The sequence below is a fragment of the Sarcophilus harrisii genome, chromosome 1, assembly GCF_902635505.1.
Source record: "Sarcophilus harrisii chromosome 1, mSarHar1.11, whole genome shotgun sequence".
NCBI lineage: Eukaryota > Metazoa > Chordata > Mammalia > Dasyuromorphia > Dasyuridae > Sarcophilus > Sarcophilus harrisii.
The window spans coordinates 488,553,559-488,571,081 of NC_045426.1; the positions used below are offsets into that span (position 1 = coordinate 488,553,559).

At 32.5% G+C, this 17,523-nt stretch overlaps 1 protein-coding gene across 3 annotated transcripts in view; it reads left to right on the forward strand.

Moving 5' to 3' along the window:
* SS18 (SS18 subunit of BAF chromatin remodeling complex) overlaps window positions 1–17,523 on the forward strand; it is a 95,975-nt gene that overhangs the window by 68,176 nt on the left and 10,276 nt on the right. The window contains exons 6-9 of one of the 3 annotated variants that reach the window (XM_031946497.1): window positions 8,138–8,305; window positions 8,970–9,074; window positions 11,742–11,834; window positions 12,601–12,723. In XM_031946497.1, the coding sequence (XP_031802357.1) occupies window positions 8,138–8,305; window positions 8,970–9,074; window positions 11,742–11,834; window positions 12,601–12,723 (489 nt within the window). The remainder of the gene's footprint in view (window positions 1–8,137; window positions 8,306–8,969; window positions 9,075–11,741; window positions 11,835–12,600; window positions 12,724–17,523) is intronic. The other 2 variants (XM_031946498.1, XM_031946499.1) reach the window with 2 other exon arrangements.

Genomic DNA, 17,523 nt, shown 5'->3' on the forward strand with positions numbered 1-17,523 from the left:
AGGTTTAGAAAACTTGATCTTCAGGATCTTCTCTGGTGTACTGACTGTCAGAGATCTAAGAGTCCTTGGATCTAGGCTTGAACATTTAACCCTTTTTTGGTCACAATCCATTGTTGATCCTTAGTGCTTCCAAGTTCTGTATTTTGTGACTTTCTAATCATCTTAGGGCAAGGGAGCCCTATATTGTCATAGGTGCTATGTGTATTCTGTCTCTAGTCAACCCCAGGCTGGCATTGGCTTAGTTGAAGGGACTCTGTTCCTATTTTGTGCTATTTTGATGTGGAAGAATTCACTTGATTTAGTTTTAGTTTCTTATTCTTTTTCTTGATTATTATTAGGTCTGTTGTAAACTTCAGGGGTTGGTGGGAGAATGTATGTGGGAGTTAGGCAGTCAGCCTCTCCTGTTCAGGAATTTTATCTTGGTAGAAATCTGCCAAACACATTTAATCCAGTTGTGTATTGTTAAATTAATCTAGCCTTGTAATACAACAGAGTCTCTTTAGTAAAACAATCAGCTTAAGCAGGTCCATGTAGTTAAATCTATAAAAAATACATATTATAATACCCTTTTTTTTTGGGGGGGGTGATTGTGGAGGAAACCTATTAGTGTAGCCTACTCATACACATGTCTTGGGTAATTGCTGTTAGTGAACATAATTCTGGATTGAATAAGAGTAGAAAAATGGAGAAGATTGCATTGAGTGACATTGTAGAACTTTGAATAATTATCAATTTATACTTATCTCAAAACCCCCCCCCTTTTTTTTAACATCATTGTTTCTCTGTATGACTTCAAGTCATGGAATAATATGATGACCTGAGGAAAATTACATTTGCAAATAATCCAAAGAAATTGTTCCCACTCATGGTGAGTCTAAGTAGGCTGTCATCTATTGCGAGTTATACCTGATAGTCAAGAAATGGTGTAAAAACATCCCTGAAGTGAGGTATAAATGGAAAAGAATGGGAATGGCCTAGACATGTATCCTCAGCAGCATAACAGAAGGAAAGCCTGAATATTTTTTCTGAGGTGTCCATGTAGTATATTTTAAAAAAACAAACAAATCAGAAAAACTCTTCAGTGTATTGGGTATATATATATTGTGGAGAATTAATGGAAAAAAATTGTTAAAAATTCCAGAATTTGAAAAGATGTAGATGGATTGTGGTTTACACCAAGAAGGGGTGGGGTGTAGGTAAAGGAGGGGGAAAAGACTGTTAATATCAATAAATGGACTGATTGAGGTATATTAACATAACTAAGCTTAATTTCAAGGACCCCATTGAAAAACTTTAAAAATGTTTCCATGTATTCCCTTGCCTTTAATTGTAGATTTTTAATTATTCCCTGTAATGCAATGTTAGAATTTTTAACCATGGGTAGTTTTCTCTATATATCTCTGAGCTCTATATCAGTATACCTAGGTTAACTTAAGTTGTAAAACAAGGGGCAGGTTTGGAGATGCTATTGTGACAAATTTTATACTTATATATTTAGTTTATGTGGACTTGAAAAAGATCTTATGTCCAGAGTTTTTTTTTTTTTTTTTAAACTTGTTTTTCCATGTTCCCTTGAAAACTATAGAAGCATTTAGATTATGATTAACATAATATTATAGTCACATAACATTATATTTACAGAGAATCACATAAGGGATAGGAGCTTTGCTTAGGGTAAATAGTACAATGATAAAACCTTCAACAGAGAGAAGACAGCTGTTCATTTCACTTCTGATTTTGTTTCTGTTTCACTGAAGAGGAGATGGACTTTATATTGGAAATGATAGAAGAAAAATAACCTACTGAAAAAAGATGATACCCAAGAAAAATGGGGAAATAATAAGAGAATACCTAGCTGTCCTTGATGAATGCAAGTCACCTAGGTCAACAGACTCTGCAGCCTAAAGGTTGATAAGCTTGACTTTGATTCTTTGGGAAATTCTAAAGTAAATCATTAAAGAGATTGTTGGTCAATATTTAGACATGGAAATGATGTTATAAAAGGCCACCATGGCTTTATTCCATTTTCTTTTTTGACAGGATGACTAAATTAGCATTTAAAGGAAATGTGGTTATAGCTCAACTAGATTTTAACAGTTTTTGATAATATATCTATCTTGTGATATAAGTCATATGAAGAGGAGGTTGAGATATGCATTGATGCTGATACAACTAGGTGGATTTAGACCTAGTTAAATGTCTATAGTCTGTATTTGTGTGGGAGGAAATCTCCTGTGAAGTCTTACAGGGATTTATGCTTGACCTTATATTCTAACATTTTTACCAGTGATTTAGGTAAAGGAAAAGATGGTATGTCCATAACATTTGGAAATAATGATAAAGCTGGAAAAGGATAATTAACGTAGTAAATAACAGGCTACAAAAGGATTTTGACTAGCCATAATATTGAGTTGAAGGTAATGATGAAATTCAATCTAGATAAATATAGCATCTTGTACTTTGATACAATGAAACAAATTCAGAAATACAATGTGGAGGAGGCTTTTGTTCTTGAAAAAGATATGGTGGTTTTAGTAGATTGCAATTGTAGAGTGAGTTAGTAGTATGATGTAGTAGCCACAGATTTTGTGATTTTTCAAGAGGAACATAATTTCCAGGATTAGTAAGGAAATACTCGTACTGTACTCTGTTCTCATGAGACCTCATCTGGAATATTGTATTCAGTGGTTTAAGAAGTACATTGATAAATTGGAGACTATTCAAAGGAGGGATTGTTGTTTGTACTTTGTTTTTGAAGAGGACTAATGAAATCACAAGTGAATTAGATTAAAGTAAGGCACAGTTGAATAAATTTGTAAATAATATTTCATTTTTTACACTTACATGTAAAGATAGTTTTCAACATTCATTTTGCCTTTTTTTTTTTGGGGGGGGGGGAGAGGCAATTGGGATTAGTTGACATACTCAGGGCTACACAGCTAGTGTAAGTATTAAGTGTCTGAGCCCCTTTAACATTCTTTTCTTTTTTCTTTTTTAAAATAATATCTTTATTTTTCAAAATGTATGCAAAGATAAGTTTTCAACATTCATCCTTGAAAAACTTTGTTCCATATTTTTCTCCTTCCTCACCTTCCCTTTCCTGTAATCAGCAATAAATCCAGTATAGTCAACATTCATTTTCGATAAGATTTTGAGTTTCAAATTTTTGTCCTTCCTCTCCAACTACCCTCCCCAAGATAGCAATCATTTTGATTGATAATAGGTTATATATGTACAGTAATAATGTTAAACATTTTTTATATAGGTGAAAGAAGAAACAGAACAAAATGGAAAACGTTGCAAAACAAAAAAAAGTGAAAATATTAGTGCTTTGATCTGCACTGATAGATTTCATAGTTCTTTTTCCCTAGATATGGATAGCATTTTCTACTGAGTCTTTTGAAATTGTCTTGGATTATATTTCTGAAAAGAGCTAAGTCAATCATAGTTGATCATCATACTATTGCTGTTACTATGTACAACGTTATAGTTCTGCTTGAATTCTTAATATATACATGGGTAATTTCAATATTCACCCTTACATAATCTTGTGTTCTAAATTTTCTCCCTTCCTCCTACCCAATATATGTTATATATATGCAGTTCGAAGTCCAGTACTCTTGCCATTATGCCATATTACATCTCTTGTAATTTATGCATTCACTTGTTGTGGGAGGAGCACTATTTTAAGTCCTGGCCCCTTATACAAGTTATGCTGGCTACTTCTTAAAAAGTATTGAGACCATCCTCAAGACTCATTGGTTCAGGAAACAAGACTCAGATTATTGACTTCACTTCCCTGTTACTTGTCATGAGGATGCTGCTCTTTAATGGATCATGCTGGACACTTCAAGTAAGAGAGTTTGCTTAATTGAATTCACTGGATATGTCCTCAGTGCCTCTTCCTGTTGAATAATATTCTTTTACCTTGGCTTCTTTAAAGAAATCTCCTTTTAATTTCTGGATGACTCAGAAACTTCTCAGTTTGTTTCAGTATCCTACTCTAATGGAAATAAAATGAATTTCTATAACTTTTTAAAGTCACTTCAGAATATTTCATATTTAGAAAAATGTTACAGAATAGTGAGGTATTAATATGAATATGCGACAATGGTAAGGCATGACCAGTACTTGTAGTACTTGTCCTTGTAATGCTATTCATATAAATACAGGCTGAATATCTGAATAAGTGAGGCGATGGGGACATCTTTTACATTCTTGTATCAACCCTGAGTGTCTTGAGGTTAAAAAAAATTTGATGTGTTCAGATTATGAATAGTAGCTTTTGAGTATACTACAACTGTATAGTGCTTCATTTTGTTTGAGTTTGTTATAATAGGTTTTCTTTGCAATTTTATTTCATTTTGTTGTTCTATAATGCTTGCATTTTATTTTTACTTAATATGAGTGACTTTAAAAATTGCAGTTTTTTTCTAATAATAGGCTAAGGGACAATACTTATACATTGCTATTGCAGCATGCTTCATTACCATACAGAAAATATCTGTGTGTGTGTGTGTGTGTGTGTGTAAAATACACTGCTTAAATAATAAAAATTGAACAGTCATAATTTTAGTTCCTTTTAAAAAATATGGATATGATTTCAAGGAAAGAGATCAAAAGTCTCTTGCTTTAGAAAAGCTGTCCTCCTCCATTCTTTCTGTAATTTTTGACTTGTTCCTGAAAGATATTGGAGGGGGGAGGACCAGAAGGAGAGAGAGTAGAAGGGAAGAAAAGAGAAGTAATAATTGAGCTCATTAGGATTGGAACTGCTGACAGTCCCAAAAGATAAAGGATAAGTGGTAGGAACTTTTTCACCAAGGGAATTACTTTTGTCCCTAAGAACAGAGCTTAGATTATGTTTTTCCTTCCTTTTTGATATTGTCTTATGTGTTGTATTTATGTTTAAACACTTCGCAGTTTTAAAAATTAATTTGTAATTACCTATTTTTAAAAGGGGAAGTTTTTAGATATCTTTGAGACAGGAATTACAAGGCGATACTTTTGTCTTTTCAAGGAAATGTATAATTACTTAATATTGTGGCCTACTGAAGTCCAAAGATCAGGATTAACTACTTTGAGTTTTTATATGAGCCATCATTTTAAAATTTTTGTTTGTTTTTGTTTCTCAACCTTTTTTGGGGGGTGGGGTGGAAGGGCAATTGGAGTTAAGTGACTTAAGCAGAGTCAAATAGCTAGGAATTGGTTATGGAAAATGGAGTTACTTTATAGTTAAGTGTGATGCAGAAGTGGCAATATTCTTCCTAAATATAATCTGATCCAGTGACCAGCATTATCAAAGGGGTCTCTTGGAATCTTTTCCTGACCAGTTGCCATGTCCCCTTACTGTTTCTGCCTTATCTAATCTTCTCACTGGTATTTCATCCATTTGGATTCCATGCCAGTCATTATCCTTATTTAATAAGTTTTTCTTCCTGAACTCCTAAGTTGTCTCAGCATGAAACAGTGTCTCATTCTGATCTTTTGTTGGATCTGCCTGCCCTTCCAGAATTCAGTTTCAGAGATTATTTTAAAAGTTGTTTGGAAGGAATTCTCTGGAGGGCACAGCTGAGAACTTTCTCTATCCTGTCATCTTGACTCTTTTCTTAAAAGTCAGCCACCAACAATTGTGAACCTTAGAAAAGGCTTCATGTAAAAGGTAGTGCTCAAGCTACTCTTTAATGGAAAAGAGAGACTCTTATGTACCAGTAGTGAGGAAGGGAGTGCATTCCAGGTGGGATAACTGCTAGCTCAAATCCTGCTTCATTTCATTACTAACTGCATGGGTAAGTCGCTTAATTTATCTCTATAAACCCCTGTTTAATATTTGGTTATATTAGGTTAATAACATCTACTTCACAGAATTGTTGCCAGTCATTGGATATTTATTAAGTAGTTATTATGTTAGGCATTATGCTAAGTGTTGAAGATATGAACAAAAGCAAAAACTTGGCCCCTGCTTTCTAAGAGCTTATGTTGCAGTGGAGTAGATGACATACAAATAGATATTTGTGTTTATAAGTTATGTACAGTGTAAATGCAAGGTAATCTTTGAGAGAAGAATTAGATGGACATGAAAAAAACATTTTGTATAAAGTGCAGGTTAAACAGAGACTTAAATCAGAGAATCTGAGGGTTGGCAGTGAGGAATGGTGGCACTCTAAACTTGGAGTATAGTCAGTAGAAAAAGGGACAAAGGAGATAGGAGTTGAGTTCCATCCATGTGCAAGATATGGGAAGAAAGTCAATTTTCTGACCATATGAGGGCAGGAAGGGAGATTGCTTTATAATGAGGAAGGAAGGATTTGTAAGGACCACATCATGAAGGGTCATTCTGAAAACCAAATAGTAATTTCTGTTTGATCCCAGAGATAATAGGGAGCCCCAGTAAGATGCTTTGATAGCATCTTAGGGAAAGATGGTGTGGCATAGAAAAATCTTCTGGTGTTTCAGTCATTTTTCAGTTGTGTCTGACTCTTCTTCATCCCATTTGAGGTTTTTATTGGCAAAGATACTATAGTGGTTTGCCATTTTTTTCCCTGGATCATTTTACAGATAAGAAAACTGAGGCAAATAGGATTAAATGACTAACTTCCTTTCCAAGTTCATAGAGCTGGTAAGTGTCTGAGGCCAGATTTGAACTCAGAAAGATGAACCTTTGTGACTGTAGGCATGGCACTCTATACACTATGCCATCTAGCTGTCCATAGGAAAGACCTTTAATTGAGGAAAATCACTTTATTGTCTGGATGATGGATTTGAGTAAGGAGAGATGAAGTAGTAAGAGTATTAGAAGGCTATTAACAAATAATCTCATCATTGGTATTGAAAATCTAAATTAAAAAGGAGACTGCGTTGGTAGAGAAAAGGAAATGTGCTGGAAACCATTTTTTTCAACTCAGATTCAAGATAGGGTTGCTTAAAAATTTCTCCAGTGAAAAGACATTGTGATTAGAAAAAGTTTTAAGAAGTCCTAAAAAAGAGGGGTTGGCTTTGGGAAGAACAAATGACTATTTCATTAGAGACTGGAATAGAGGAAGTTAGTATAGTATACTGTAGTATACTATAGTATAATATATAGTATATTATATATAGAGTAGAGTATAATATCAGCAGATTGAAGAGAAGGTAGGTAAGGCGGCTTGCAACAAACTGTCTCAAGTTGGGGAAGTTAAGTATGAATGGAGATCTGGATGTGGAGGAAGTGGATGACTTGGGAAGCTTGGAAAATCTGCTGTGCTGCATAGGATAGAGAACTCGGGAGGACTGAAGAGTTGCTCTGCTGCATTGAGGGTTCACTTGAGATTAGATTAAGTTTGAGGTGGATCCATTTAGTATAGTTTTGTGGCTTGTGACATTAAACATGGAAATTGACAAAGAATGACGGCATTGTCAAATACTAAAAGGTAAGGATTGGAGGTGCTTGTGAGGATGAAAAATAGAAGTGATAAAGCATGGGGAGACATAACATGACAAAATGATAGGATTGAATTGGAAAAATAATTTCAGAGTTTTTAAACAAGAAAGTGGGAATACTTGTGGATGATTGCAAGATCCAAAGTACAGTCGACTGTTTCTGAATGTGATTGTGATAGAGGGTAATGGTGGGTCACTTTTGCAAATATTTCATCTAATGGAAAAAATTTTTTGTATTATTAGTAACATGAACTGAAATTTAAAAATATCAAGAATGGAAATGATGTAACTCCCTGCCCCTTTTCTCTCTTCTATTTAATTATGGGGATGATGGTTGTCTTGACAGAAGGATTGTTTCAATAAAATAAACAAAATAGTATAATAAAAATGTATGAAACCAATGTTATTTGTATACATTGAATTCTTTAAAACACTGAGTAAACAAAGAATTCAAGAAAAAAGGGCCAATTTTGGATAATCTTTTTGTATTCTATGATGCTCAGATCTTTCTTTTGAATCTAACTGAATTATTAGTAACATATGATTTTGACTTCATATTTTGAAGATTTAAATTAAGTGATACCATGGAGAAAGATTGGAGTTAAGATTGTTATTGAGAACAATTGCCAAACTTTTGAGATTTTTGTGATAAAAACTGTTATCTTTATTTCTATTTTGTAAGATTAAAGTTTTATATACAATTGGTATATATATTTCTCAGGTCCAATGATGCACCAGCAGCCTCCTTCACAGCAGTATAATATGCCACAGGGAGGTGGTCAGCATTATCAAGGACAGCAGCCTCCAATGGGAATGATGGGTCAAGTTAATCAAGGAAATCATATGATGGGTCAAAGACAGATTCCTCCTTATAGGCCACCTCAACAAGGTAATATAAAAGCTTTCTTGATTATTTTAAAATAGTGATAATTATAATTGCAAGGGTTTAAATTGTTTTCATTTCTAATTAACTTTTCAACTTAAAACATAATGAAGCAAAATTGGGCTTTTTCTTTTTCCAACATTTTTTTCTTCCCTAAAATATAATAAAAGAATCATTAAGGGGACTTGAACCTTGTGGTATACATTTCTTTGTTTCTTTTTTCTTATTTAAACAAAGAAGGAAGATCATAAAAGTTTTATCACAAAAACATTAGTGTACAGTAAAGAATTCTAAAAACATGTATTCTAACGTTCCTCAAACAATAGAAAAAAGTAAAACAATTATATGTTCCATCATCTCATTTAATTTTGTTGTTGTTGTCTTTTAGCTTTTCTTTTTCTTGCCACAAGATTCTGAACTGTTGATATTGTACATGTTTTCTTTGGATTAACGTTAGTGTGTAAAGAGCCAAGTAGGAAAGCTACGAAATGTGTTGTATGTGTTTGTGTGTAGCTGTAAAATAACAGAATAATTAGAATGTCTGAAATGCCAAAGAATGGGTTGGGGAGTCTACAGTTGAGAAATCTATCTCTAAGATCAGATTAGAAAGAAAGCCTTTGATAAAAGAGAAAATAAATTATTTACATCTTGACTGGTTGTGGTTTTTCAGGCCCACCACAGCAGTACTCAGGCCAGGAAGACTATTATGGGGACCAATACAGTCATGGTGGACAAGGTCCTCCAGAAGGCATGAACCAGCAATATTACCCTGATGGTAATCTCTCCTAATGTTAACTTTCCCATTTTCTATAACTGCCCAATATTAATATAGACAGCTATTAAAAACCACTTAATTGGGGTGAAAAAGTTAGCATTCTGTTTCAGTGACAGGTACCTTTTTAAAATAAAAAGTCAGAAATGTTTATAATAATTTAAGACATCAAGAATAATTTATTACAATTAACTTACATTAGGTTTTGTTTAATATGTACTTACATATTTGTGCCATTGAGCTTCATGTTTTATCATTAGAATCTCAACCAATAAAAAGGGATCCTTTAGTACATTCTCAACCAAATTGTTAATTTGTTAATTTCAACCAAAGCAATTTTGTTACATGGATTTGTTGTCTTCCATTGTATGTATACATCGAGAATACAGTTCTATATGCTATTTACAAGTTGTATTACTTTTGCAAGTTTTACATGCTGATCAGGGACTGTGATATATTTATTATAAGATGTTTTAGTTGCCATCTGACAAATTCTTCAGTTTTAGTGTACTGAATTCATAGAAACTCATGGCACAATTACTTTGGATTTTGAAGAAGAGGTGAGAGACAATTTAGTTTTTATTTAAAAAAAGAAGGTAGGTTGTGAAACAATTGTTAATACAGGTGTGCCCCACTTTAAGAAAATCCATTGGGTATCACAGTTCAAATGTTTATAATAGATACATTCAAAAATAAGTATTCATATCAAAAAAATCTTCACTTTGTAATAGGATTTAATCGAGTATTCCTTTGAAAAGTAAGCTCCTTTAAGTTAGATTTAAGTTGAATTATACTTAATAGATTTATGATGAAAGAAACTTAAAACTAAAATATTTGGGAGCTTTTAAGTATTGAAGGCAAAGCATTGCTGAAATAACATAAGTAAATGGAAACATTTGTTTCAATGTATAAAAATTTAATGGACATGTAGCCTATTGCATAAAGCGAAGTATACCAGAAATTAATATTATTCTAGTGATATAGTAATTATTTTGGCACTAATGTGAAGTGCACAGTTGGAAAAGTTATCAAATGAATTATGTAATGTTATAATAGATTTAGTAAATATTTATTCTTATTAGTGTTAATAATTATCCTTAGGGATAATGATTTATTTGATGATTGCCTAATTTACGTCAGAGAAATTCCATTTTTCGATTATGATGTGCTTTTCACTTCAAACAGCTAATTAACTCATTTTTATTTTTATGTTTGAATATATTTATAGCCTTAAAATTTAATGGAAAAGTTTTATTATGTAGCTTATTATAGCTTTTTCAAGAAATAAAAAATCTACTTTATTAAATTGTCTGTGTTAGGATGACTACTTGATTGTAGTTAAGCCACAATGATAGTTTTGATATCATATACTTTTAAGTTATTTTAAAATAAATGAAATGATTGAGTTGGTCACTACAAAAAACTTTTGCATAGATCCATTTTATTTTTTTTTGTAGTATATTAATAAAGATTCGGTATTCTTCCATAGCACACTTCTTAAATCTGAAAATTATATTGCACTGTATGTAATCTTTCTGCTTAGATGAGATATAAAGGTTAATTGTATAAATTATCAAACTTTAAAAATTGCCAGAGAACTTATTTGGTTTAAAGTGTATATTTGCATAGTTGCATTTTTATATATGTGTCTGACTTTTACTCGGACCATTTCTTTTAAGTTCAAGAATTATGTTAAGCAGCATTGAGCATACTCTATTATAGTCTGAATATTTATGCAAATGACAGCATAGGTATTTCTAAGGTAGTGTTTCTTAGAACTTTGGAACACAGCAGAGCAGTAAATATGATACTTATAATTCCTTATGTTATTTAGTTACATTTCCAAAATTTTAGCACTTTAGCTATATAACTAAATATATAAATATAGCTTTGCTATATTTATGCATTCCTTGTTAAGCACACTTGTGGAGTCAGGAATATTTTTTGGTACAAGCTTCCTGTAATCTTGCAGGAGAAGTAGATTGTTTCTCAGAATTACATACAGGTAGGGTGTGCTTTGAGTTATTAAAGTAGAGATAACTTTTAATCTCCATAATCTCCATAAAATTTGGCAAAGATTTTATGTGAAAAATACTTTGAGAAATAATTGAAAGGCTTTTAGAAAAAGCATATATTTTCAGTTCCTAATGCTTTAAACAGGAAAATATAATGTAAAAATTTTGTCTCAGTTTCTTTCAGGGGAAAAAAAAACCTTATGAAGCTCTGTTATATTTTGTATTGTCTTTAGCATATGCTGTGGAATTGGAGATCAGCAGAACAGGTGTTTGACAAAATATGATAATTGCTTTCTTTGTTCATTCTAATTTAATTCAGGTTATTTACATGTGAAAGACCTAAATGCTTTCATTCTTTTTTTTAATGGAAAATAAAGTTTTTTTCTCCCAATGAGGATTATCAGAGGGTTAAGATTGTCCCTTTCTGTGATATTTCTAAAACTATTGCCTTTTATTTAAAAAAATTCTGCACGTTGACTCAATATGAAATTCAGTCATATTGTTAAATACTTGGCTAATGCAATTGAAAAAAAATTTTTTATGTATTTCCAGTTAAATTTTTTTTTTTCATTTTATCTGAAAGTTTAAAATATTTTTAGAGTTTTCACTCATTGGCCATTAACGTTTCTTCCTGTCTCTTGTCGAATTGATGTAGGTCATAATGATTACGGTTATCAGCAACCGTCGTATCCTGAACAAGGCTACGATAGGCCTTATGAGGATTCCTCACAACATTACTACGAAGGAGGTATCTATATACCTTCACACACATATGCACATATATATATATCTCCTCCCCCAGGAATGATATTTCTTGCACAAGGCAACTTATATCCAAACAAAAACTCTGTAGAGGACTAGTTATTCGCTATCTTGAAAGTCATGGAGACTCCACAGCAATGGAATTAATTTTCTTGCAAACACCTAAAATGTGTAACCATAATTTGCCCATTTTCTAACAACAGTAAAATGACTAAAAGATCTTTAGAATTTTTTTTTTTTTTGTACTCAGTGGAAACTTTCTATTTAAACATAAATCCATCAGTTTGATTGTTTTTTTTTCCCCCCGTGTGTGTTTACATATATATATGTATATATATATATACACATTTGCATACATAATTTCATATATAAATATAGTGCCTTTAGGAACAGCTTGCTGATCTTGTGTAGCTAGTATGTGCTCTTGTAGCTGTCTTTAATTTTGTCTTTTTTATTTTATTTAGCATAGTCATGATCTTATGACTGTGATGTTCCAGTAAATGTAAATGCTCGTATGGCAGAGACGCTGAAAATGCTGCAGTTCAACCTTGCAAAATTGGCTTTAACTGCAGTTTGTTTGGCCGAATCCTTCTGTTTGGTTTGAGTTTTCTTTGTTTTGTTAACTTTTAAAAATCAAGATTGCATTTCATTTTTGTTCTTGTGTTGTTGGCTGTGCATCTTAGAAGGAAAAATAAATTAATTAAGCAAACCTCTCAATGGCTCTTTTTTTCCCTCTTCCAATCATACTGCAGGGAATTCACAGTATGGTCAGCAGCAAGATGCATATCAAGGACCACCTCCACAACAAGGTTATCCACCACAACAGCAGCAGTATCCAGGTCAGCAGCCTTATCCAGGACAGCAACAGGGTTATGGTATGTACATAGATTATTGTAAATTTGGGATTGGGGTGGTGGTGGTCAGACAGGTAGGAAAAAGTACATTATTGAAGAATATATAGAATCCCCCTCTTCTGTTTGCAGCCTATAATTCTGATAAATTTTCAGAATTCAACTTTGTTAGAAAGAAAAAAAAAACCCTCTGAAGACACCTTCAGCCATTTTACTCACAATAATAATAATGTTAAATGAAACAAATAGTTAATAATTTCCTTTTTTGTGTCATGAATCAACCTTTGATAAAAATATTTAAGTAAGTTATTTTAAAATTTATCTTTATGAAGATTAGCTACTGTTTAAAGCATGGGTGATAGAAAAACAAGTGAGATATAGTATCCCTGTCCTCAAGAATCTTGCATGCTTTTTTTTAATGGAGCACCTTTTTTTTTTTTTTTAAATAATTTTTTCTTGATATCTTTTTCTCTTCTGTATCATTTGAATTTCCTCTTGTATCTTTCTCTTCCATTCTTCCAGATAGCTTTCTCATATGACCAATATATATATTTTAAAAATCAAAAGGAGAAAAAAAATTAGCACAATTGAGCAATATATTGAAAACCTCTGAAAATATACACATTTCAAATTTATAAATGTACCTCCTAATGGAGGAAAACAACATATAAAAGGTGATTAGAAAAGGCTAAGGATTGGAATATTTATGACACCATTGTTTGGAGGTAGCTGGGAAGTTGGAGTTGGAGTCACAGTTAACTAAGATAAACTTTTCCAGAGACTGAGTCTAAAGTTCTGGCAGCAGGGAGATGAACCAGGAGGGGAAGAGCTATAAACTGTAAGAGATGATATATTTACCAAAAGGAAGCATTAAGATCCCTCAAAACTACAATAACCAGAGTAATTCCTTTGCTGAGAATATTGATGCTTTTCACTAGGAGAAAATTTTGTCTTCTAGCACTTAAAATTTTTGGCATTACCATTCATTATTTCCTTTCCTCCAGCCCAAGGAAAAGGCATTCCTACTTTTTTATAGGACTGATGAATCCCTCTTCATTTGTCTCTTACCACATCACTATCTCCTCTAAGACCTTACTTAGTCCAACAATTATATCTTCTCTCCCCAAGCCTTTAAAAAACTTTGCTTGACCCTTTTTTCAGCCAGCTTCCCATTTCTTGTTTAGTACCAGTGTTTCCATCTGATAACTTTACTTTATCACCACATAATCTTTCCTTAGTCATTTGAAATCTTGCTTCTCTCTCCCTGTTCTTTTGACACACATGACAAATTAATTGCCAAGCTAGTAGAAGACAATTGGCTCCATTCTGTTCTCTATTTTCTCTAAGCTTATTCCTCTTTTGGCTTGGATTCAATTCATCAAGCATTCATAAAGCACTTGTGTGCCAGGTATTGTGCCAGGCACTGAGGACACAAAAACAAAAAAGGTGCCCATATCTCTCTAGCTCTGCTTATTCTTGTCTTAGGCTTGTCCCTTATTTTCCCTCAGTAGTGGAATACTCTCTCTTCACTACTCTTGACTGCTGACTACCTTGACTTCTTTTTAAGTCTGTGCTAAAATCTTACTTTCTACAGGAAGCCTTTCTCAACCCCTCTTAATGGCAGCACCTTTCCTTGATTAAATGTTTCCTATTTATCCTGTTTTATGTATGTTTGCATATTGTCTTCCCCATCAGATTGTGAACTCCTTAAGGACAGAGCCTGTCTTTTGCCTCCCTTTGTATCCCTAGTGCTTAGCACAGTGCTTAATAAATGTTCCCAAGTCTTTCCTCTATGTTATCCCGCAAGGTGATCATCTAGTCTCTAACTAAACATTTTCTGTTATAGATGATTGTGCCATACAGCAGCCCTGTTCTATCAAACAGCTAGAAAATGTGTTCTTTTATTTTATCAGGTTCTATGTTTTGTAATGAGGAGAGAAACTTTTTATTTTTGTCTGTGTTCCCAGAACTTCTAACAGTACTTTAAACATAGTAGGTTCTTCTTCTTTTTTTTTTTTTTTTAAATTATAGTAACTTTTTATTGACAGAATCCATGCCAGGGTAATTTTTTACAACATTATCCCTTGCACTCACTAATGTTCCGATTTTTCCCTCCCACCCTCTACCCCCTCCCCTAGATGGCAAGCAGTCCTATATATGTTGAATATGGCCTAGTTTATCCTAGATACAATGTATGTGTGCAGATCCAAACAGTTTTCTTGTTGCACAGGGAGAATTGGATTCAGAAGGTAGAAATAACCCGGGAAGAAAAACAAAAATGCAAACAGTTGACATTCATTTCCCAGTGTTTTTTCTTTGGCTGTAGCTGCTTCTGTCCATCATTGATCAATTGAGACTGAATTAGGTCTCTTTGTCAAAGAAATCCACTTCCATCAGATTACATCTTCATACAGTATCGTTGTTGATGTATATAATGGATCTCTTGGTTCTGCTCATTTCATTTAGCATCAGTTCATGTAATTCTCTCCAAGCTTCTCTGTATTCATCTTGCTGGTCATTTCTTACAGAACAATAATATTCCATAACATTCATATACCACAATTTACCCAACCATTCTCCAATTGATGGGCATCCACTCAGTTTCCAGCTTCTAGCCACTACAAATAGGGCTGCCACAAACATTTTGGCACATACATAGTAGGTTCTTAATAAATATTTGTTGAATTTAATTAGTGCTGATTTTGTCTTGGAACTATAGGGGAAAAGTAATCTCTGTTTTAAAGGACAAGCCTTCAAATATTTGAAGATAGTTAACCATATGCTTTGTAAGTCTTATTTCAGTCTTATAAAGAATTCATAGATGTATCTTGGTAATGTTTTCCAAGATACCAGCTTGTATTCAACAGTGAACAAGATTTTTTTTTTTTTTTTTTTTTTTTTTAATGGAAAAGGGAAGAGGATTGGGGAGAAATAGTTTTCCTTTAGTATTTTGGCTTTAAATCACAGTATTTGCTTCCTCAGGGGGAAGAAAAAAGTTTTAGTGCATCCATTATAGAGTTTGTAGTAAAGTATAGGTATATTTTCTTATTCTTACCTCTTGGTGATGATATTAGGCATGAATTTAAAATTCTCTCATTTCAAACTCACCTATGAATAATGTAAATTATTGAGTACTGAATAAGGAATGGCATGAGTTTTAAAACCAGTCTCAAGGTATTTTCAGAGTATTACAGTAGCAATCCCATGTACTGTAAAGTTAAGGTTCTAGAGATTTCTGCAGCATATCTTACTTTGACATGATGCTTTGCCTTCATACATCATAATTAGCTTTGTTTGTTTTAAAAACATTAAAGAAATTCATCTTAAATTAATTTTTGTTTGGATTCTATGTTTTCATTGGTGTAAGGAACATTTGGTAAAGAAGTTAACTACCCCTACCAATATAGAATTGCAGATTAATAGTCCTAAAGAATTGTTAGGGATAGTTAAAAAAAAATTCCTTCCCCATTTCATGCTGAAGTCTTAGAAATTTTTCTTGCTTTATCATGTTTTGCCCATATGGGCCTTGTTCATGTCTTTCACAGCAGACCTTTTAGCTCATTACTTCCTCCTCCACTTGAGTAGTTTTGAGGAAACTTTATATTTCATCATTATTTAGTCTTTGTTTTCTAGATTTAATAATAGAGTTTATATATAGCTTTTAGATTTGCAAAGCACTTTACATCTGTTACCTTCTTTGGTCTTAGCAAAAAATCCTGTGAAGTAGGTACTGTAATATTATTCCCATTTTACAGATGACAAAACCAACGCATAGAGAAGGTAACCTTTTATATACACAGATACATACATATACATACATACATATATTTAAATGTTTTTGTTTAAATGCTATCAAATGAAAATAGTTATAACAGATAACAAAAAACAAATAATATAAAACTTCATTTAACATTTTAAGAAAGAAGCACATGCATTGATTTATAAAAATAATTAATGATCATGAGGGGTGGATGATATGGTGAAATAGAATTAAATAAAGTTTTTAGCAAGTAGCTAAATGTCACCATCTAAACCTGAGGAAAAGTTTGTTTTGTCTTTCCTTCCAGGCCTTAAAATCCAAGTATTTCTATAGTGGAAAAAAATTAGAATTTTAATAATTAGACTGGTGGAATTTATTTAAGATTAGGATTACATGAGAAAATTATTTTCTCCCTATTTTAATCCTAAAATGCTGGTTTATTATTGCCTGTTATTATTTCCCTCTGAGGTCTGTTTTCTGAGGCAGATTTTGAATAGCTAGCTTTCTCATATTTGTTGTAAGAAACATTCAAGTGTCAAAGCTTTCCAGCTTAAGCTCTATAAAGAATTCTTTATGGTAGATAGCAGTTTTTGTAGAGCTAACATTTCCATTTGGAAAACTAGATTTAGATTTAGGCAGAAAAAAGTACATCAATCCATTACAATCTTTTTCATGCCAAATTCTTTTTTTTCCATGGTCAAATAAGACATTTAAAATAGTGATACCCAACAATGCTGTGAAGATACATCTGGTTCTAAAATATTCAACTTGAGACACTATTTATTTATTTATTTATTTGTTAGAATGTTATATTGCAACATATTCTGTAGAGGAAAAGTAATCATTTGGCTCTTTTAGTTAATAATGTTTGTAATTATTCCTCTAAAATCATATAAAGGTGTTAATTCCACTGTTTTATATGTTGAGATATTTTCAGCTTTGTAAACTGGCAGTGGTATGTTTGTTACAATATCTGGCTATCATGGTTCTTAATTATTTTATAGCAATCTATTTCTGCTATCCATTTTCTTAAGGCTGTTATAAATGTTTGGGATATAAGATAT